The 22,485-nt window shown below is 51.9% G+C and overlaps 1 protein-coding gene across 1 annotated transcript in view; it reads right to left on the bottom strand.

The window, feature by feature from the left end:
- The window catches only part of Ccdc13 (coiled-coil domain containing 13), a 35,971-nt gene that overhangs the window by 1,054 nt on the left and 12,432 nt on the right, over positions 1 to 22,485 (bottom strand). Inside the window, exons 5-14 of the mRNA XM_028767441.1 lie at positions 21,282 to 21,398; positions 20,139 to 20,243; positions 17,279 to 17,440; positions 15,000 to 15,176; positions 14,062 to 14,268; positions 10,870 to 10,997; positions 9,545 to 9,628; positions 8,571 to 8,693; positions 1,511 to 1,662; positions 117 to 231 (exon numbers count right to left, since the gene is read on the bottom strand). Coding sequence (XP_028623274.1) covers positions 117 to 231; positions 1,511 to 1,662; positions 8,571 to 8,693; positions 9,545 to 9,628; positions 10,870 to 10,997; positions 14,062 to 14,268; positions 15,000 to 15,176; positions 17,279 to 17,440; positions 20,139 to 20,243; positions 21,282 to 21,398 — 1,370 coding nt within the window. The remainder of the gene's footprint in view (positions 1 to 116; positions 232 to 1,510; positions 1,663 to 8,570; positions 8,694 to 9,544; positions 9,629 to 10,869; positions 10,998 to 14,061; positions 14,269 to 14,999; positions 15,177 to 17,278; positions 17,441 to 20,138; positions 20,244 to 21,281; positions 21,399 to 22,485) is intronic.

Here is a 22,485-nt window from a genome sequence, read left to right as displayed (position 1 = left end):
AGCCTCTACACAGGCATCTCTACCCTTCCCAGAGGGCTGGGGAGAGCTGGTCCCTCTGCCCAGGAAGCCTCTACACAGGCATCTCTACCCTTCCCGGAAGGCTGGGCAGGAAGCACCTGGCGTTTAGCTCCTCTATCTGGGACTCCATGGGCATATCGGAGAGCTGAGTGGAGGACGAGTCTTTCTTGGCACTTCCAGTTGAGTTGGGCTTGGTGCTGGCAGCAGGCGGCCCTGTGGAGGAGCAGCAGACACTCTGTAGTGAGGTCAGAACTGTGCAAGCTCTCCCTTCTCCCCCACTACAGGGAGCAGGGGTGGGGGCTGCCTCTGCCTAGGCGGCTTCCCTGACTGCTCTCTACATCTCTAACCCAGGCTCTGCCTGCTTGTGCAGAGTGGCCCTCACGTGGCTATCAACCTCCACCCCTCATTTCTGTCACTTGTTTGTACCAAAAGTAGATAGTGGGACCTTAGAGCTGGCCTGAGAGATGAGCCTAGGCTGCTACTGTTTCTGGTCCCCACACCCTGGTTCCCCACAGACTCCATTGAGCCCAGCAGCATTATACTAGGAAGCTATGGGTGACTAGGCTTAGAGGCCAGAGAGGAAAAGAACAAAGACATTGGTGACCTTGGGTGACAGTCTCAAGGCATCATATATCCTGAGCTAAAACTGCCTCAGGAAACCTCCAGCCTTAGCAGCACTGGCCTTTGTCCGTGCTGTGTGGCCTTGGGTAAACCATGGACCTCTCTGAGGTGGCCTCCTCACTTGGGGACAAGGGGACAGAACTGTCACTGGCACTTTGAGGACAGATGGACTCACATTTGTCCTCAGCCTGTGTGACTGACTAAGACCTCTGAGCCGTCTCCCACTGCTCCCTGCTACCCTAGGCTCCTGCCTCCTTCCCGATCCACTGAACTTGGCTGTGTTCACACCATGTCCTTGTGTTTACTGGTCCCTGTCCCTGTGTGCTTGGCCTCTTCCCTTCCCTTCCCTCTGCTCAGGGAGGTGGTTTCACAACCTGACCGTCTCATGAGCTGTCCCGGGACAGGTGAGACAACAGGAGAGCTGTGCTCCCCAACAGGGCAGTGAGTGACAGAGGCCACGTGGGCCCTTCAGGCATCCTGGACCACAGGACAGAGCTACCTAGATAAAGAGAGTGACACCCAAGAAAGGAACTTGGGCCTCCCAGCCATGGAAAGTCCACCTGAGTCCTGCTTACAGTCTGGCCCAGCAGACCAGTTCTGCAAAAGACCAGTTTTGCTCAGGACTCCATTAGGCTCGCTGGAAGGCCAAGCAAAGGCTCCGGCAGCCAGTGCATGGGATGGTGGCTGAGGGCATGCAGTGGGGGCACTGGTATTTCATGCTAAGGCTCCTAGACCTGAGACTCTGGGAGCCATGGTGGTACACAGGGCAACAAGTCCCCCACAGCAGAGACACACAGAGCTCCCACACTTACTGATGAAGAGCACGGGTGCCCACCTGCTCCTGAGGCTGTGTCACCTACTGGGCTCCTACCTGGCTTGTTCTTAGTAGCTTTCTGGGACACTGAGGCCCGGGCTGGCTCCAGGCGCATCTTCTCCAGGTGCTGTTCCAGCAGTACAGCTCGCTGGCGCTCCTCCTGCAGCCTGCGCTCTGCTTCCAGTAGCTTGCTGCTGCTCTCCTCCACCCTGGCCATTAGACACAAGCTGCACACCCTGCAGGCAGGCGCCCCCATACCCAGTGCTTGGATCCCGCACTGGTGGACACACTATGGAGGTGGTAGCTTGCCACCCTTGTCTTCATGTTCATGGCACTGACACCAGAACAGGCATTTCAAACTCATGCAGTTCTCTCTAAGGCTTCTGATGCAAATCTGGCAGGTGTCCCACCCCTTTGCTCCTAACCCCTGTCCTCAGAGCAACCATCTCTCTGACATTTCTGCTGTTGCTTCTAGAACTTTCTGCCACATGGTGCGGATGTCCATGTGCCTAGCTTTAAGGCTTCCTGTCATTCTGAATGATTGCATTTCATTTTACTATCCCCTATTGAACTCAGCCACTTCTCCCCTTCCCGACTGAGCTGACACGGGTGGTGTGCCTGCTTCCCACTGCTGTTGTAACGCGCCTACCACAAAACCAGCAAAAATTAATGCACATAATTAGCACAAAGTTGCTTGAAGACAACACAAAGTTAATGTCTCATGGCTCTCTAAGTCTGAAGGCAGCAGGCTCCATGTACCACAGGTTGGACAGCCAATGTCTTGGGTTTCTATCTAGATAGAGTCCTAGGTGGTGGGGAGAAGGGGAGGGGGAGGGGGAAGGGGGGAGGGGGGAGGAGAAGTCCCTTCCAAGATCACTCAAGCATGGTGGCTCCAGGAGCTGCCTCTCTCCCTGCCTCCTGCTGGCTTCAAAGGGTACACGGCTCCCTCCATCCTCAAAGCTGTCTATCAATCCCTCCAACCTGAGAGCTCCCCACAGCTCTCATGAGTGGCCCCAGGTACGAGAACTCCTCTGCTTTTATGGGCAGAAGTGACTCTCCAGGATAACCTCGTTTTGGGGCCCATGATGCAGTACAAAGTATTCACAGGCAGAGACTCCACGCTGCCCTGCTTTCCACAGGCACACTGGGATGACTCTTCAGTGCATCCTTACTTCGTGATTTCCCTGGACTTAGTGAGTGTCATGTACTTCTCACACCTCTACGTCTGCTGCAAACCCAAGGCCCTGAAGAGCCTGCTTCGATGATTTCACACTGCGACCTGTTCCATCCCATGAGCCTTGCTGCGGCTCCATCAAGCACTTTGGATTTCTGTGGCACTAAACACTCAGAAGGCCAGGAATCTGAGATCCATTCTGAGCAAAAGGTTACAGAAATAGGTGCAGATCAAAGCTGCAGCCCGAAGTCCATGGCAGACGGTGGAGAATGAATGATCTTCTGTGTTGGTTAGGGGCAATGAAGGATTGGAAAGACAAGAAACTTGAAAAGAATCCAATTACTAACCAAAAATGGTGCACTGGCCTGTTGCTTTAACTAATCAGCAGCCACAAGGTACACACTACCTTCAAAAGCCAGATGCACACCAACTCAAAGGCTGAATGGAAGAGTGGGCCTGTGCTCATGCCAGCACAGTTGAGCTGAGCAGAGCTGCCCAGCATGGTGGGCAGCTAAACAAAGAAATGAGCCCCCAGCTCCTCAGGCACATGGGAACATAGTTTTTTAGAAAGCTTCCTGTGGTTAGTGATGACCTTACCGGCTGGCCACTGCAGACTTTACCCATCTCTGTCTGCTCTACAGGACACTATAACCATCAACACAAATGCAGCCACTCTGCAGGGCACAGGGTCATCGAAACAAAACTGCCATGAGAGTACAGACAGGACAATGACAAGAGTAAGCTCACTCAGCAATGGCATCAGCGAGCTGGCCTGTCCATGTCTGCAGATGCTGGAACTGAGGTCCTAGACAACAGGACGGGGTGGGCAGGGGTCAAGATCAGAAAATGATAGACAGCTTAGTCTGGCTGCTGTTTGCCTGGCAACAAGATGGCTCTGGTCCGTATCCATGCTAGTAGAGGTTTAAAGCAAGGCCAAGGACCTGCCCTGTGGGATGTCACTGGGATGTCACTAGGATGGCAGGAAGGTGGCTGCAGCCATGCAAGTACACGGAGTGGAGATGGTGCGTGGGCTGATACTCATGCCCAAACTCAGCCTCCCTCAACACCTACAGTGAGGACTCACATGCTTCCGGCTGGGGCTATGTGGGCAGAGGGTGTGTGTCCTGCATGTCCACAGCTTTCTGGGCCCTACAGTTATCTAGGGTGACCTTCACTGGACTTTCCTGTCACTGAAGCATCACAGAAAAAGGGGGAAGATGCTGTGAAGACCACTGTCTCCATGTAAGGAAGGTGGTGGCATCAGGTGACAGAAGGAGCTCCTGTGACTGGTAAATGTCTATGGCTGCTACTACAGTCCCCAGAGAGGAACCCATATGAGGGCCCACACCGTGCCCAGGGCTAGCAGAGCTACAGCAGAGCAACAAAGTGCGGCACCACAACAGGAAGTGTAGGTGAGGCTCAGGCTGAGGATGAGCATGGGCCCCTGCCCTCCTGACTGGAGGAAAACAGGAATGCTCCAGAGGTTTCAGTAAGAGTTATGGACTTTCCCTTCCTGACAGATACGATAGTCCTAAATGAAACAAAAACCCATGGTCTTGAAGATAAAGGAAGGAACTGCTCTGGAATCCGCAGCAAGAGTTTACAAAGAAGGGAGGTCATGAGTGAACTCGAGAAGGACAGGCAAGCAGAGTCAAAGGATCTCTACACAAGTAACGACAGTTCAGAAACCAGGAGGGAGTCCAAGCCTCCAGGAGAAACTGCAAAGCAAACTCCCCGCACTAACGGGAGACTAAAGCCTCTTAGATCTGCCACTCATTGAGTGATTGTGTGTGTACGCACACATGTGCGTGCCTGTGTGTGTGTGTGTACATGTACGGATGTGCATTCAGGTATGCATGTGTGCACACACGCGCGCACGCATGCATGTGTGTGTGTGTGTGTGTGTGTGAGCGAGCCTGTCTGTCTGTCAGGGGACAGCCCTGAGCCTTCACTGCTTAACCATCTCTCAAGCCCAGAGCTTCTTATGACTTCAGAGTCACCAGAGACACGCTGTCTTCAAACAATACAAGAATTCCAGGAAAAGAAAGGAATGTCTGCAATCTAACAGCAACAGGATTCAAGACAACCTTGTTAAAAAGTAGGCAAAAAGTATTATGCCTCAAAGAAGATATAAGAGTTACTGTTCACACATGAAAGAAACTTTCAGCATCTGTTAGCCCTAGGGAAACTGAAGCCACATTGAGACAAAACTTCAGACCTGTTAGGATGGCTCCATATGGAAATAAAACCAAACAATCTTGTGGTCCCTGGAGACCCAGCATCATCAGCATCAGAGCTGTCTGGAAGGCTGTAAGGGATGACGGTAAGACCCTCTCTGCAGGGGAAAAATGCACAAGGAAGAGTCACTGCTATTCACAGTCCTCCAAGTTCCTAGAGGCTGGAATGGGTGTAGCTGGTGGTAGAGTCTTAACAAGTCCAGAGCCCTGTGCTCATCCCCAGCACATAGAAAAAATAAAACAAAATGCACCACTAATCCCAGCACCCGGGAGGCAGGGAGGAGAAGCCCTATGAATCTGAGGCCAGCATGAACTACACAGTGAGCTCAAAGATAGCCAGGGCTGCTTAGTAAGGCCCTGTCTCAAAAACAGACAAACACCAAGAATACAAAAACTAAGTAAACCAAGGGTAGAAATAAATACAAGAAAGTATCTGAAATCTAGAAACCAGTAACTCAGACTGAGGAATGTCAAGTAAATTAGGGACGACATGAGATCAACCCTGCAGCTGTGAAGAGAGCCCATCCCGATGACAAGGGATGGTCATGGGGTAGCAGAAAGTGGAAGAGGCAGAGATTATGCATAATGTATGGGGCAACTTAAATATTTATGACAAATTAAAAATTTAAAAGCAAACAAATCCAAGACTGCTGTCACTCTGCTGGTGAACGACATGGGAATGTGAGCTGACTGACTCACGTGGGGAAGGCAGGGCTTGCCTTTCTGCTTTGTGCTTTCAGGAATGTGTGCACTCTGTTCAACTGTGGATTCCAGTTACACTCATGGACTTAAGAAACCAATAGCTGGCATCATGGAAAACTGGAAAGCATGAGTTTCCATAGTGTGTGGGAGTGTGTATATGTGTGTATGTTGTGAGAGTGTGTGTGTGTATGTATATGTGTGAATGTGTATGTGTATATATGTGTGTGTGCATGTGAGTGTGTGTTGTGTGTGTGCATGTGAGTGTGTGTGTTGTGAGAGAGTGTGTGTATGCATGTGTGCATGTCTATGTGTGTGGAGGGGGTTGTCTGTATATTGATGTGTGCCTAACCCATGGAGAGGCCTTAGGCACCATCCACATCTTTTTCAGGACAGGGTTTCTCACTGGCCTGGAAGTGACCAAGAGGACTCAGCTGCCTCAGGCATCCATTTTTTGTCTCCTCTGAGCTCCGGTGAACAGTAATGGGAGTGACTTGGGAAGAACTAAGCAAACTTAACATTACTAACGGAGAAAGGCAAGCAAGGATGACTGTCACTGGGGAGCTAGGAGCAGGAGGGTTAGCCTCACCTACCAAAAAACAGTTAATAAAATAGTTGTTAAGGCACTCCCATCTTTTTAGACTGTATGCCTTAAATTTCTCTTCGGTTTTCTTTCAAGAGAAAGGGACCATAAAATATTTTTAAAAACAAAGGCCCAGAGAGCTGACGTTCTTTCTATGGCGGCCCTGACTGGAGCGTATCCAGGGGGTAGGTAGGAGGAAGTGAACTGGGCTTCAATGCTCACTTGCAGGAAGAGAAGCATCAGACCAGTAGCAGGCCGAGTGAGAACCTTTATGTTAAAAGACAGGAGGCCCCTCAGAACAGAGTCCTGACCTGTTCCAGAGAAAGGGATGAAACTCAGCTCATCCTCAATGAGAGGCAAGAGGTGAGAAAATCATAGAAAAAAAAAGGCTGAGACACAGAAAATACTCAATGCTGGGGTGGGGGAGCATGAGGCAGAGGCAGAGGCAGGAGGGCTGTGAGTTCAAGGCTAGCCTGGGCTACATTTGAGCCGTTATCACAAAACAAAACACGACACCAAAGCCAACAACGTTCTCTTAAACAGAGAACAGTCTAGTGATGTTTGCTTTCCTCTCACTCAGCAAGGAGAGAAATAGGTCAGCAGGCAGAGCCACTCGTCGCCAACCACGCCTTACAACCCCAGTCAGGTCTCCAGAATCCCACACGTGTGTGCGTGCACACACGCATGCACATATGAGCGCAAAGGCACACATATTATGCACAGGCATGCACATCTATACCCCCCCCACACAATTAAATAAATAAAAAACTAAAACTTTTTTTAAAGGAGAGAAATGAATAAAAATCTAAGAAATAATGTATTTCTCAGACACTGGACCCAGGTCTGAAGAGAGGAGGAAAACAGAGGTGGGCTCACCCAGCTTTCCACAGCATATGTCAGTCCCCTAGGGTGAGGGGAGTCACAGCTGAGCGTACAACTTCTCCAGGATAACAGAGGTTGAGGACTAGGTGACAACAGGTTGAGACAGCCGAAAGCTGTGGGGAGCACAGAGAAGACGGGGCTACACAGAGAAAGCCCAGGCTAACGACAAGAAAGGCTGATGTGGAAGGGCCTGGCTTCAGGATAATGCTTGGGGTCCCTTTTGCTGATGCCCAGGAAGTAAAGACAACATAACTTGGCTGATGGGTCTGAGGACAGCCCCACAGAGTCCCCCAAGTGGCACAGGGCATCAGAATGAACCTGAGGGCTCCTGGCCACTGAAAGAGAAGCATGCGGCTCACAGAGATTGCCCACCTTATACACATCCTGGCTGATTTCCTGTCTCACCCTAGGCCCATTCCTGTGAGGGGATCCCTGGGAAAGCCTACATCAGGTGAAGGGAGGGCAATGGGGGGGTGAGGTGTGAGTCACCCTGCTCCACTTATGACAGAGAAGACCAGGGGAGTGCCAGTAGCTGATGAGCTGACATCGCATGGCCCAGTTCTTAGTGAGGTACAGGATTTCAAGAGGACCAACCCATGTGCTCAAAGCCCCTTCAATCACAGACATAACTTAGGAGAGTGAAGGCCAAAGCCCAGGGGAGGGCATGGCTGCCTGTGACAGACATGAATGCAATCATACAGAGATTAGGCTTTCTGTACCTGAGACCCTGCATGTGCAGCTGTTTCCTGCTTGGGTACCAGTCACCTGACTTTCTTGGCAGCAATACCCTGTTCTTTTTTCAGTAAGCCCCCTCCCCTAATTCTGTGAGCACCTGGAGCTACCTCCAGTCTGGGGGTAGTCAAGGAGCTAAAACTCTCACAAGGACAGTACCCCTTGGGCTTTTGCTACCGAGGCTGCTGCACCTGCCTAGGCCTCTCTGCTCAGTTCTTCTTTGGCATTTTCCAGGACTTTCCAGGTCTCCCTTCCACTACCTTAGGTAGAACTGGTTTCTATTATCTGTCATCAAAGAGCCCTGACTAACACATGACACTGCTGTGAGGACAGAAGCTTGCTGGTGTCCTTTGTATTTCTCAGGATGGAGGTCACATGGTTACATGCTGGCCTGAATACCTGCAGTTTTTGCCAGCTGGGTCACGTGTGCAGGGGCACTGATTGAGTGGGTGGACCCTGTCAGCAGCCCTCTGGAGGCAGCTGGACCTACTGGGCCCCTCGGCTGCACACCCCTTATTGCCTCTCAGAAGCCCCAGCTTCTTGCCCCAGCTACCCTCCTGTTCTAGCACTTGCCAGTATCAGGCTAGCCTGGATCTGAGACTCTTTGGTAGCTCTAGAAGGATGGCTACATTTGACAGAGCTTAATCGCTTCGAATTTGCCTGATTGTGCAGGGCTGTCCCTGAGAACGCGTCCTACCTGGATGACAGAACCAGAGCTGTGGGCCCTGGAAGGGCACATGAGCTGTGATTGTGAGGGAGCCCAGTCCCCACCCACAGGCTGAGGAGAGCTGGTTAGGTGCCATGAGTTACCGCTTCTGCAGCACAGTGACAAACTCATTGAGCCGGTCCCGCTCCACCTCAGCAGCCTGCCAAAGTGCTTTCATTTCTGCAGCTTGAGCCTGCCAGCCTTTTTGTTCTGGGGAGTCCGAGAACCTGCAGCCAGAGTGGAGTGCAGAGGGCAAAGGTCATGTGAAGTTCAAAGACATAACATATCCTCATACAACGGCAGGAGGGACTGGGAAATTCAGAGGTTCTGAGATGGTTGGAGGGGAGGAAGACACAGCCACCATGCCTGGCTCTGTCTATCAGGATGTGGCTTCTGGGGCCTGGTTCCCTGCCAGAGTCAAGTGGCTTCCCTTGGCTGATGGTCCCTGAACTATTCAGTGTCTGGCCTGAAGTGTCACGGGTACTTCCTGGGAGACGTTGCCCAGCGATAGGCCATCTTGCTTTATAGCTACATGGTAAACCTCAAGTGAAAGTAGGCCCACTGGAGGCTTGGTCTGCATCCTGAGCTGACCTGCATGTGGGGAGGGGTGAGTGACAGCAGGATCTCCAGTGGACAGTGGGTAGGATTCGGGCAAGACAAGCCATCCTTTGTCTATGAGCCCACAAGAAGAACAAAGGGTGCATTTAAGCCCTGAGTCTGGTTATAGCCACAAAGGAGGGGCTGGAGAGCTGAGGGGATATCAGTGACTTAGTGTGAGGACCCACATGATGTGGGGTGCTCCCTCTGGAGAAGGCCTCTCAGTGGATAAGACAAGGCTAGGTGGGGGCTAGGCCAGAAACCTCATGCTGACTCCCCAGCCTAGCAGTCAGGGCCAAGCTCGGGCTCTGAAGCTGTTTACTCTATCAGGTGGCCCCACCACCAGCCTCTCTAGCTTACATAACCCAGGAGGAATGTTGGTACTTTGCCTAGCCTCAGGCCTCCATCCTTGAAATGGCCTGAGGAGGCTGAGCAAGAGACCGTAGTAAACTCTGAGAGCTAAGGGACTCTGTATTCCTACCTGGGTGAGGTCCCATGGGGACTAGGCAGGGATGGTCTTGTGAGGGCAGATTCCACAAGTGTATGGCCCAGGCTGGTCACAGAGCTATGAGGAGGCAGAAGGAGCATCAGCAGGGGAGGATGGATTGGTTGCCCGTCCTTACTCACGATAAAACAGAACCCCCAGCAGTCCACAGCAGTGAGTCTGAGACCTATGAGTAAATGTGCCTTGAGGCTGCAAAGAGGCCGTCAGCCGGGGCTTCAAGTGAGGGCACCCATGCTGACAGCCCCCTCCTGCCATGAAGAGCCAATAGGAGAAGGTTTCAAATAGAACAGCAGCAGGGCAGCCATCTTAAAACACTGTGTGTGTGTGTGTGTGTGTGTGTGTGTGTGTGATGTGTATGATGTATGTGGTGTGTGTGGTGTGTGTGCATGTGTGTATGTGTGATGTGTGAATGTGACTGTGTGGCATATGTGTGTGACATGTAGTGTGTGTGGTATGTGTGTATGTGTGGTGTGTATATATGTATGCATGTGTATGGTGTGCATATGTATGGTATGTGTGCATGTGTGTGGTGTGCCTATGTGTGATGTGTGTGAATGTGTGTGGTGTATGTGTGTGTTGTATGTGTATGTGGTGTATGTGCATGTGTGTATGTATGGTGTGTGACTGTCTGTGTGGCATATGTGACATGCAGTATCTGTGGTATATGTATGTGTGTGGTTTATGTCTGTGATGTGTGTACATATGTGGTATCTGCATGTATGTGGTGTGTGTATGTGTGTGGCGTGTACATGTGGTGTGTGTATGTAGTATATGTGTGTGGTTATGTGTAGTGTTTGCATGTGTGTGGTATGTGTATATGTGTGGTGTTTGCATGTATGTGGTATGTGTATATGTGTATATGTGTGGCGTGTGTGGTATGTGTGAATGTGCATGGTGTATATGTATATTGTGGTATGTGTGCATGTGTGTGGTGTGTGCATGTGTGGGGTGTGTGTGTATTGTGTGTGCATGTGTTCAGGCAGGAGGATCAGGAGCTCAGAGTCACTCTTGGCTATATCTCAAATTTAAGGCCAGCCTGGGACACTTGATCTCTGTGTGGAAAAACAAAAAGGCCAGAGATAGTGGCATATGACCTAATCCCAGCACTTGGGAGATAGAGGCAGGAGGATCTCTGTGAGTTCAAGGCCAGCCAGGGTTACATAGCGAGGTCCTGTCTCAAAATAAATAAAACAAAACAAAATTGCACTCAGGGGCTTTCCCGAAGAGGAAGTGGGGATACTGCTTCTCTGGATAGTACACAAGTCCTCACAGTCCCTCCCTCCATCCTGTGTTCTCCTTACCGGGAAGTTCCGAGCCTGCTGACATGATCGCCTGCTGATGCTGGAGAGTTGGTTATTGGGGTCTGGTCCTCAGGGAACCTGGCATCGGTGGGGCTGGCCCCCTCACCCCCTCCTTTACCGTGAAGATACTGCAGGAAACAGATGTGGGTTGGATGTCAGAGCATTGGTGCAGAGGCCAGGGGAAGGCCGCAGAGCGCCTTGGCTAGTTTCCAGCTCCAGGAGTTTGAAAGAAGCCTCTCTTCAGGGCGAATGCTGGCCTGGGCAGCAAAGACACAGCTTGCATAACAAAGACATCACACAATGCCTCTGTTCAGAAGGAGGCTGCAGAGAGAGACCAGTGTAGGCCAGGGCCATGGGGAGACATGGGGACAGTGCAGGCCAGTGCCATAGAGAGGTAGGAGCTGACATCTGTGAGGGCCTGCTCTCTAGGTAGCCCCGCACATGGTGTGACTAGAGGGCAGTACTAACACCTAAACACCAGATGCCTGCAGGGCCAGTGGCTATGTGAAACAGGGCTTCCCAAACTCCAGTCCTTTAGCTCCTCCCTCTCTTGGGTACCAGAAGATCCTTAGCAGAAGGTTAGGCTATCATCAAAGGACAGCAGTGAGTATGGCTTCTAACAGCTTGGCATGGACTGTCCCCAGGGATTCTTAGAAAACTGGAATACTGGAATGTAAGATTGCACTGGCTGAGTGGAGCATCCCCCCCCCCCCCATAGCTCCCAATCTTGAGGTAGAATCTGCCCTCTTTTGGGTGGTGGACCAAGGACAGAGTGAGGTAATGATGACAGGGTCCTCCACGCACTCCTCCCCAGGCTACTAGGGCTGAAGACAGCCAGGTGGTGTCCCCCAACCGCCTGACACCCAGGCCTCTCCCTCAGCCACTCCTGTGGTCTCAGGCACTCTGGACACAGCAGAGCGGACAGTCAGTGCCAGCCTGAGCTGGAAGAGGCCAGGGGCTCTCGAAGGAAACAGGGCAAGGCTAATGCCGTAAAACATCATCACCAGGAGAAGTCTACAGGGAGAAGGTTTTGCTGTCCCTGGGAGCACCCTGTAGGAGGAGTCCCGAAAGGTACCTGACTGTAAGCAGCCCTGAGCAGGCTCCCAAGTCCTACCTTAGACACTGGAGTGTGTGGCCTCACAGCAGGCACCAAGGCCCTGTAGCCTGTGCCTTTTGAGGGGAGTTCAGGGGAAAACATGGGTCCGTGTGTGAGGAGAGATTGATTAGCTTGGGGAGACCTGGAAGCTAAGAGAGGCCCAAGGCCCAGCACAGGGTTCCTGGAGGCGCTCATGGCCATTTGCATCCTAAGGGGGAGAAAGGGGGGACAGTGTGCAAGGCCATTTTGAGGGAGGGGTGACAGCACAGGAAGGGGAGGTCTGTGGGAAGACTCAGGAGAGATGGTAAGAGCTGGAACGTATGCTGGGATCTGAATGAAAGGTGGTCAGAGTGAACGCTCAAGTGCAAAGGTCTGAGCAGGGACTGGGGAGGGGACAACTGAAACCAAGGGTTATGAAAAAGCCAGACAGAAATGCTATTTTGTAAGCTAATTAAAAATATAATAATAAAGAATTTTTAAAAAGGCTGCATGAGTGGCTATAGAGTCCACAGGCCATACACGGAAACCACAGTGCCAGGCAGGTGCCAACAGCATTGCTGTTATCAGTAACCGCTCTTAGCTGTCTACCATAATTAGCTGGTAAGATCCAACTGATGAAGACACCACACACTGGTTACAGGACACAGGGAGTCTCACAGCTGGAGAAAAGCTGGGAGCACCCACTCTGCTGGCTAGCTTTCATGGTGCCAGACAGTGATATGGACGTTGCTGGAGAACAGTCATCAAAGGTCATACCTAGTTGTCATCCCTGTAAGATACGACAGCAGCCTGCCAGACAAGATACACCCCTGGTGCACCAGCGGCGTGACCCTTACTGAGGAGCCGATGGCTTTATGGCTGGACCTGAGATCGGACCCACAGACTACAATCTGTGCTGATACAGTGAACATGGGCGGAGCCTATGGCTGGGGAGGTCACAGGCCACAGGAAGGGATCTTTTGCTGTTGGTTTGCTCCATGATATCCTAAGTGTGCTGTTATACCCATAGGTTAGCGCTGGTTTCAGCCTTGGTCAGAGAAGCTTCTGCTGGCGGTGGGTGACAGTTACATAGTCACAGGAACTTATGACTGGTCAGAGTGTTGAGAATAAGTGACCGAGTGTTTAAGGGACAGAGGAGTGAACAGAGGATGGAAGGGAAGCGGTGGAACACTGTTTTCTAGACATGGCTGTTGCATGCATGCACTCCTAGCAGCTGTGGGGCCTAGACAAGGCCCACACAAACGTGGGGCCTGTTAACATTCCAACATGGGGAGGGGAGGGGCTCCTAAGACTACACCCTCTGAGGAACTCCTGACAGCCAATGGGTGCTGGGGGCACCCACTTTCTTCATGGTGCACCCAACTGCTAAGTTGCCCATGCTCCAGTTACTAACCCCCTGGCACACTAACACAACTCTAATTAAACTCAGCCACACACACACACACACACACACACACATACACACACACACACACACACACACACACACACACACACGACATGGAAGCAAGAGGAGAACCTGTGAGGAAGGAGGAGTCAGGGGATCAGAGGGAGGGGGTTGGGAGGGTGGGAGAGGTGGGATTGGGTAATGGGGGTGTGAAAATGACCCAGATATCATGTATACATGTATGACATTGTCAAAGATTTTAAATGTTTTAATAAAGGAAAGTGTGGCCTTCCTACTGACTGCAGCGTGCCCACCGTGGCTGGGGCGACAGCCACCACATGGATCATCAAGATGAGGGCCACAGCTGCAGGTGGGAAAGGGTGAGCTGGCAGGAGTCTGGATCCTCTTGACCTTGGTAAAGCTGACAGGACAGGGTGACAAGAAAGGTGACAGGAAGCCAGGTGGCTTCTAAGCTGAGCAAGGACATGACCAGGTTGGTGCTTTAGACAGGATCAGTCCTGCTCGGGGTGGTGTGGCCATGGATGGACTTGTGTTTCAGGAAGGACAGTGTGTACAGACCGGAAGGAAGGCTGCCGGACACAGCTGCTCCCATGGAGCTGGGAGGATGCAGTGGCCCATGCTGAAGTGACCATGGCGAGTGGAAGGCTGTGTGGGCACTGGCATGCTGGCCCGGGGGCACCCAGCTCACCTGGCCACTGAGCTGCCCGATCTCTAGCTCCAGCTGCCGCACCTTGGACTCTCGATCAGCCACCATGGCCCGCAGCTGGGCAACAAGGCTGCTGCTCTGCTGGGCCTCACTGTTGACCTTCTGGTCCAGTTGCTGTTGAGAGGTGCGTCTCGATTCTTCTTGCACACTCAGGCTGCCCAGAATGTCCTGCAGCTGCTTTAGCTGGTCCTGAGGGCCAAGCCAGAGGGCAGTTATAGGTAGGTTTGGGCTACTTAGGGCAAGGAAGGATAGGGACCATTTACTTTCCCCCAGAGCCATCCAACTTTGCCTAGGCCAAGAAGACTTTAGCAAGAGACTCTAGCCATCCCTCTGAGAACCAGGGATACCTTCGCTGAGGGATGAAAGGCTCAACTCTGATCCCTTCTGGGATCAGATTCCTTCCTGGGAAATTGGGGCCAAGAAGGCTGTGCTGGGAAAAGGGGCTCTTCAGGTACCAGAAGGAGCTCAGTGGGCGGGTGTCTAGCTGGTGGGAAGACATGTGAACACAAAGGCCTGAACCAGTTTCTGGATCTAGTCCATCTCACAAGGAGTCTGTCAGCACCTAACTTGAGGCCCAGTCCCTTGAACATGTCCCCAGAGAGAGTCTAAGGACAGAGGCTTTCTGCTTTGGGGCAAAAAGAAAGGACAGCGTGATTTGGGGCAGGAGAAGGCAGCTGTTTTTACCTCAGGAGAACAAGGAGGCTCAGCACACATGAAGCACAGGGCCATCAGTGAGATGTCCACAGAGGCAGGCCTGCCCTGAAGTCTGCTTGCTCCCTAGAGGTACACCCTGTCTCGCCCACATCTCCACGGGGGTCCCAGTGCCAAGGGGACCAGGGTCATAGCTATCTCCCTCAGGCACTCGGGGTGACTGTTTAGGAAGCACATCTGGGGTGTCTCAGCTCCCCCGCCTTGCATACCATAAGGGCATCAATGAGTTCATCATCATGCTTGCCCTTCTCCACTAGGGTCACCATCTGGCTCCTGAGGGTCTTCACCTCGCTGGACAGCACCTTGTTGCGAGACCGCATGCCCTCGAACTTCCTTTTCAGCTCCTCCAGCTCTGTCTGGAGGCTGTCCCGCTCACTGGCCAGTTTCTGTAATTAGAAGACGAGAGCTGAGGGCCAGCCTATGATCATAGCCCAGGCACCCTGGATCTCACTCTCTGGGGAGACTCAGGGTTGGGGGAGCAGTTGTTGAAGGGTACAGGAGGTAGTGATGGAGCCAGGGCCCTGACCTCTGGCAGGCCCAGCTCCCCGATTTCCTGAGGCACTTGGTATATAGCTCTACAGGATGGGACGGGTCAGCAGCACAGCACCCTTCCTGCTTTACAGCATGAACATCAGGGCTGGCAAAATGGCTCGGCAGATAAGGACCTGAGCTACGTCTCTGGGACCTACACAGGAGTGGGAAATGACGCCTGCAATTGTCTTCTGGCCCCTACATGCATGTGGGCATGCACATGCACATGCGCGTGTGTGAGCGCGCGCACACACACACACACACACACAGGACATAACTAGAACTGGCTGCACTGTCCATCTAACCCAGTTTTTAATCTAAATGGCTTGTGTCCACTTAACTTGTGCTTTATTGTTCCTAATAGAAACACAGTGCTGCTGGGGGCGACTACTGGCCTCTTCCCATTTAAACCTGCTCACTGAGGGAGCACTCGGTAAGCCAGCCAGCAGGCTTCTGTGACATCCCTACTGTGTGGGATGCGGATGCCCTCTGCATTGTACACGGGGCTCTAACCACGATAAGCTACAAGCTCATATGTTGCGCACATTTTCAGAGCCTCTCATTCCTTTCTTCATTCTTATATTTTCTGAGGGCCTACTATGTGTCTGGGATTGTGACATGCTCCAGTAAAGCAGAGAGAAAAACAGTATTTGTTCCTAAGGAGAGACACCCAAGCAGGGGACAGACAGGGGAGGGGACACAACAGAATATAGTCTGAGGAGGACTTCCTAAAAAGGCAACAACTGAGGGCCCTGGGGAGCTGCTGAGAAGAGCAAAGGTCCTGCGTGCTGGAGGTCAAGAGGGGCTGATAGAGGCAAGGGTGGAGCACAGTCCAGTCACCGACTCACACTCCGTTCTAGCACCTTCTCATGGAGCGGGGAGTCGTCAGTCTTCACACACATCTTTCCCATGCCTCCCTTCCCCGTCCATCCATCTGTCTGTCTCAGTCATCCCAGCCTGCCCTTGTTAGTTCCTTACCTTGGTGTTCATCCTTGGTCACATCTCAAGGACTGTCACCTCTGCTTCTCACATCTCCCCCTCCCTTTCTCCCAAACCATGGTACTTGTCCTAAGATCAGGGGACCATGTCTCTCCACAGCTAAAGCACCTTGGTGATTAGGCTGGTACACAAGGCGCAGGAGCCTGAAGGAGGCCATGAGGAGGCTCCTGACACCCCTGGCCTGGAGCTTGGCACACGCACTTGCAGATGAAGTCTCCCAGTGGGCAGGTATGGAAGGCCTCACTGTTGGAAGCCTGTGTCAGGTGCTGAGGACCAGAGACAGCTCCCATTCGACTCCCAGTCAGCAGGGAAGGCACACCTGAGGTACTGGCCCGCCCCTCCGCTCACAGCCTCAGGACAGTTTCTTTAGGTTTCACCCATTCCACTATTGGGGATGTGATCAGGGTGAAGGTTCACCATCACTGTCAAGGTGTCTGAATTTGGAATCACCTAGGAGACACACCCCTGGGCATGCCCTAGGGTTATTTCCAGAGAAGAAAAGACCCACTCTGATGGGTAGCACATCCCACTGGCTAGGGACCAGACTGAATAAAAAGGAGAAAAATGAAGCCACCACACACTGGCATTCATTTCTCAGGCTCCCATTCCTTCCACACTTGTCCTCCTGACAGGATAGATTCCCCTCAAACAGAGAGCTGAGAACAACCCTTCCTTCCTCAAGTTAGTTTTCTCACAACAGGGACAATGACCAAGACACCTACACATTTTCTTTACAGGAAGTTTTACACATAGCTCCTCTCAAACTGCCATAGTTAGACGACCATCTAGCATTCACTGAATGGACCCAGGGTGAGGTCCCACCCAGGCAGCTCAAACTGGTTAACAAGCAGTGAGGCCCAAGGCCCCCGTGTCTGTGGCCTGTAAGGGACAGCACATCCTTATGAGTGTGGTGAATCTCCCATCCCTGTGCTGAAGCCCGCGGCCGGGCATGCCTCACCTCCCAGCTCTCCTGCTTGTCTCTCTCCAGGCAGCGGATCCGCAGGAGGTTTTTCTCCTGTGCTGTCATCTTCCTTGGATCTGAACTGAGAGGCAGCTCAGAGCTCAATGGGCCTGCAGGCTTGTTCTGCCGCTGTTCCAGTTGCTTCTCAAGATCTCGGACCTAAGGGCAGGAAAGCTGGCTGTCCCACCAGTCTACAGCCATGGGTCCTGCCACCTAGGTGCCATGGAAGACTGTACTGGGCTTAAGATGGAGCCACCCTTCCAGAGTGGGCACAGAATGGGTACAGGCTAGGAAGATGTTAGGCAAATGGAGAAGCCATCTAAGGGGCTTAGTTTAGAAGAGATGGTTCTGGGTCAGTGAGACAGCCCCTTCCTCGTGACTGTGCCCAGCCAGGCTCCTTGTACCCACTGACTGTCAATGCCCTCACAGGAAAATGGGCCTGCCTGAGGGTACAGTCCTGCCTTGAGGATTCAGCACCCAACCCCCCTGACCCTGCATGCCTCCAAGATGAGGGACTGGGAGCAGGAAGGGCCTGGAAGCTATATTTTAACAAAAGCCATAGGTGATTCTTTTGAAGGAAATGTTTTGTTTTTATTATAAATATTCTCATAGTCATTGTACAAACAGTGGGTTTGGTTTCTCTGTGATGTTTCCTAACATCTGTAACCTTGTTTGAGCCACACCCACTCTTTTCCGCCCCTGGTTTTCTTCTTCTTATTGTCTCTCTCTTTCAGGTCAATTTAAAAAATTCTCTATGAGAAAAAAAACATAAAATATTTGTCTCTTTGAGTGTGGCTCATTTTACTTAACACAGTGATATCCAAGCCCTAGTCAGTTTCCTGCAAATACGCTCTTGTTTTTGACTTATGGCTAAAATACCACAGTTCACACACACATTCTCTCCCACCACGTGCCAACAGTCTGTACTTTACATACTGATGGGCACCCAGGCTGAGAGCATATAGTAGTCAGGCATCTCTGGGACCCTCTGTGCTGACCAGACGTCTCTCGGCATATATCCAGGGGTGGCATCTCTGGGACCCTCTGTGCTGGCCAGACGTCTCTCGGCATATATCCAGGGGTGGCAGAGCTGGTTCAGTGGAAGCTCTGCCTTCAGTCCTCTCAAGATCCCCACTCTCACCTCCACAGCAGCCACACCAGGCTGAGTCCTCTGTGCCCACACCCTCTCTCCTCACTGAGACATGCTGCTCATGACAGCAGTGTCCAGAAGAGAGGGAATCTTAGTGTGTCCTTACCCTAACGCCCAAGGATGCTGACTACTAACAGGTGGCCTGCCTGTAATCCAGCACTTGAGACACAGAGACAGGGGAGTCCTGGAGCTCTGGGTTTAGGAGAGACACTGCTTCATGTCTACCCTGGCCTCTTCACATATGCACACATGTGTGCACACACACAAATATATACATTTGGTAACCATTTTCATTTCTTCTCTTCAGAAGTGTATGTGGAATTTGAGTATTTAAAATTTGAGTTGCTTGTTCTTTTGCTAAGGTTTTAGAGTTCTTTATATCCTCTGATTATCAATCTTCAGAGCGACTGGTGGCAAAGACTGCCTGTGCAGCAGGTCTGGTCACTCTGCAGGGTGTTTCCGTCACTGATCCTTTTAGATTAATGTGGTCCTATCAACTCTTGCCCTGTGTCCCAGCACTGGATCCTATTCAGAGGTCTGTGCTCCTTTCCTACAGCATTTCTAGGGTTTGGGCCTAACCCTGAGGCTTGTGATCCAGTCCGAGCTGATATTTCTCAGGGAGAGAGGTAGCGCTCTTGGTTTATGCTAAGTAAATGCCCAGCTTTCTCAGAACTGTGCTACATGCTAAAGGTGGCCTTTTCTCTAGTATTTCTTACACCACTGCCAAGAATCAGATGAGATCAGACATGTTCATGGTGGTATGGAAGTAGGTAAGTCAGTCAACACTCAGCTTAATGATAGAAATGGTGGATTTGGTGAGGCTGGTATGTGCTGGGTGCTTAATGGTAAGGAGACTTGAGCTCACATCTCTAGGGTCCCAAACTTTTGGGGGATGTTGTTTCCCTTCATGCTGGCTTCAAGGATTCCATGGACAACCCTAATTAAAAAGGCACCCAGAAGGGTGTAGACTTGATCCCGGGGGATGCAGGTGGCATGCTCAAGGAATTCAGGGAATCACACATCTTCCAGAAGCTTCTCAGTCTAAAGGCAAAATGAGGGTGGTGGTGGAAGTGGGGTGGTAAGCCTGGGCTAACCTGTCTAGTGCTCTTTCCCGGATGGCTCTATGCTGAGGAATCCCACCCCTAAACATGCTGATACAATCATTCTTGCCAACAGCCCAAGGTTTCGGGGGCGGGGGAAGCACAAGTGTTGTTATCCCCATTACACAGATGCAGAAACTGAGGCACAGAGAGTAATTTGTGCACCAGTCCACAGGTGGTGAAGAGATTGCTGGAGTCTAAACTCAAGCCAGTCAGCTTTGGAACTGCTTCTCTTAACTACCTTTGGTGTGTGCCAAAATACTTAGAAAATAAAGAGGCAGACCAGGCTGTTTTACTGGCTAACAAAAAGTTTCTGGTATGAAACTGGAAAAAGGATTACAGTAGTCACGCAAACTTACGTGAACTCAGGCAATCATGCCTGCAGAGACAGAAATGAAACTCACGGCTGTGGGGCTGGTTAAGCGCCAGGACTGGGCATGTGAAAAGTGTTATGTAAGAGCGCGTGCAGGAATAAATAAACAAAAATCAGCTTGGGGGCGGGTAAACCCCGCTATGCCGCAAGAGGATGCGTGGAACCCACGGCCTGCGCCAGTGCTGTGTGCTCGAGGGTCAGTGAGGGCCAGGACTCATCTGCTGACTCACTCACCTTGCTCTGCAAAACTAGAATTTGTTGAGCCCTTCCCCTCCAGGTCCCCGGTGAGGCCAGGAGCTGCTGGATGTTCACGTCGTCCCCAACTTCATTGGCCAGAACCTGAAACAAAGCCGGGTGCTCAGTGTAGACAGTGAAGAGGGTGTCCAGGCCTTTCCTGTCCTCACTGCATGGCTCTCAGAGGCAGTGCTGGGGTGGGACCCCTGATGGTCATGGCTTTATCTGTGTGACCTTCCTCCTACCTCAGAGCTCAGCTGTCAAAGGTCCAGATCTGCTATGCCTGGGGAGGCAGTGAGCCCATTGTCACAGCCCTTCTCTGGGACACTCCAGCACTGTCCTGCTCACCAGTCCTTGTCTCCTTGCATGACTTGCCGGGGACCACAGAATTCTGGAGGGCTCAGGGGGCATGCTGTATGCCACAGGACCTGGCCTCCTATGATAGCCTCTGCCAAGTGATCCTTGTAAGCACAGAGAAGTCAACTGAGGCTGCTGTGCTTCAGGAAGACCTGACCCTGTGGCCACCAAAGCTGAAGCTAGGCTGACCTCAAGGCTCTGAGGTGGAAATAATACCCTCCGTATGTCAGCACGATGATCACCATCCAGCAGGACAAGTCTCTGGCCCTTGTTTCCACAATAGAACACTGTTCTGTAATTCTTGGCCAGTCTGAGTAGTTCCAGCAAGGAGGGCAGATGCCAAATTCACTATGGTAATCCAACACCCTGGAACCGAGCATTTTCCTTTGAAAGGGGCCTTCAGTGCCCAAACTCCCTGTCTCTATGCTGCAGGTCACAGGTGTGAGGCAGCAGGTGGGCCAGGCAGCCTTTTGAGTCACAGGTAAGGCAACACACTGAGGGGAAGCCCAGGGTCTACCAGGGCACAGGGCAGCGGCAAGGGGAGGTACAGAGAAGGCTCCCAGGCCTCTCCTTGGTGGGCAGAGCTAATCTCCTCAGTCCATAGGCAGATACCAGGGAGTGGGCAGCCCTTCCAGGAAGATGGCCACCCCATACCCCAGACAGGGCTGACCCAGCACAAGCAGGACTAAGCACCCCTGCTTTGGACAAGAAGCCAGTGGGTCATGGGGGTTTTCCTAGGACCAACCCTGGCCACACAAGAAGTCCCACACCCCGACTGTAGGAGACCTTCTGGGCTACACGGAGCTCCTGCTTCGTAGACTGGATCTGGTTGCGCAGGTCACTCATCTTCAGGTTGGTGGCTGCCAGCCTGTCCTGCAGAGCCTTCACCTCTGGGGTCTCCAGCTGGTTGGGAAGGACAGGGAGACAGGGGTCACTTGTGGCCTAAATATGAATGACTGTCAGGGCTACTATTTACCTATGTGTGCTCCAGACACTGGGCAAGGGTTGTAGTCTCAGAAACCCCAGCTACTTGAGATGCAAAGCAGAGGCGGGTGGGAGCTAAGTCTTCAGGGCCTGGACCATCTGGCTAGTCTAGGACCAAGAGCATGGACTGAGTCTGGACAGCCCGGCTTCAGGGCTGAGTTCTCTGCTCTCTGTGTTACACTTACATGTGTGGTCACATGCATGGCTGCAGCGGGGGCATATAGTGGAGGCAGCAAGTGCCACACCTCCCAGACACTCCTTGGGCATGGCCACTCTCTGCGGAGCTAAGAGCACCCTCTTTCCACCTGCAGAAAACCACACTAACTCAGCAGGCACTCTCTGATTCCCCAACTCTGGAACTCATCTTCTGGATTTGGGGTTGTCAGCACAGGCTATGACTCTGCCAACGGAAGTGTGCGCTGCCTGTTTGCTTGGATGGAAATGAGGACCAGGTCCAGTCCCTAAGTGTCCCATCTCACCAGAAAGACACATGCTTGGACTCAGTGTCTGCTTGTGTCTTCTCTCCTTAAAACTCATCTAAGCTGGGCTGGAGAGATGGCTCAGTGGTTCGGAGCACTGACTGCTCTTCCTGAGTTCAATTCCCAGCAACCAATGGTGGCTCACAACCATTGTAATGTTGTCTCCTCTGGTATATCTGATAACAGTTACAGTATACTCACATAAATAAATAAATAAATAAATAAATAAATAAATAAATCTAAAAAACATCATCTGAGCTGGGTGTGGTGGCACACACCTTTGATCCCAGCACTTGGGAGGCAGAGGCAGGCAGATCTCTGTGAATTCAAGGCCAGGCTGGTCTACAGAGTGAGTTCCAGGCCAGCAGGGGCCACACAGAGAGACACGGTCTTAATGATGGTGATGGTGATACGATGTTTAAGGCAACTGTTGGACTGTTATACTGCCTGTCTCTCTGTCTCAGATATCCCTGGGACCTCCATGATCAAACTATTCCAGCTCCTTCCATCAGAGATAAAAGTCAAGT

Source organism: Grammomys surdaster, unplaced genomic scaffold, assembly GCF_004785775.1.
Source record: "Grammomys surdaster isolate TR1022 unplaced genomic scaffold, NIH_TR_1.0 172, whole genome shotgun sequence".
Classification (NCBI taxonomy): domain Eukaryota; kingdom Metazoa; phylum Chordata; class Mammalia; order Rodentia; family Muridae; genus Grammomys; species Grammomys surdaster.
Note: the sequence above shows the minus strand (reverse complement) of the source record. Positions and strands in the feature narration are given on the sequence as shown.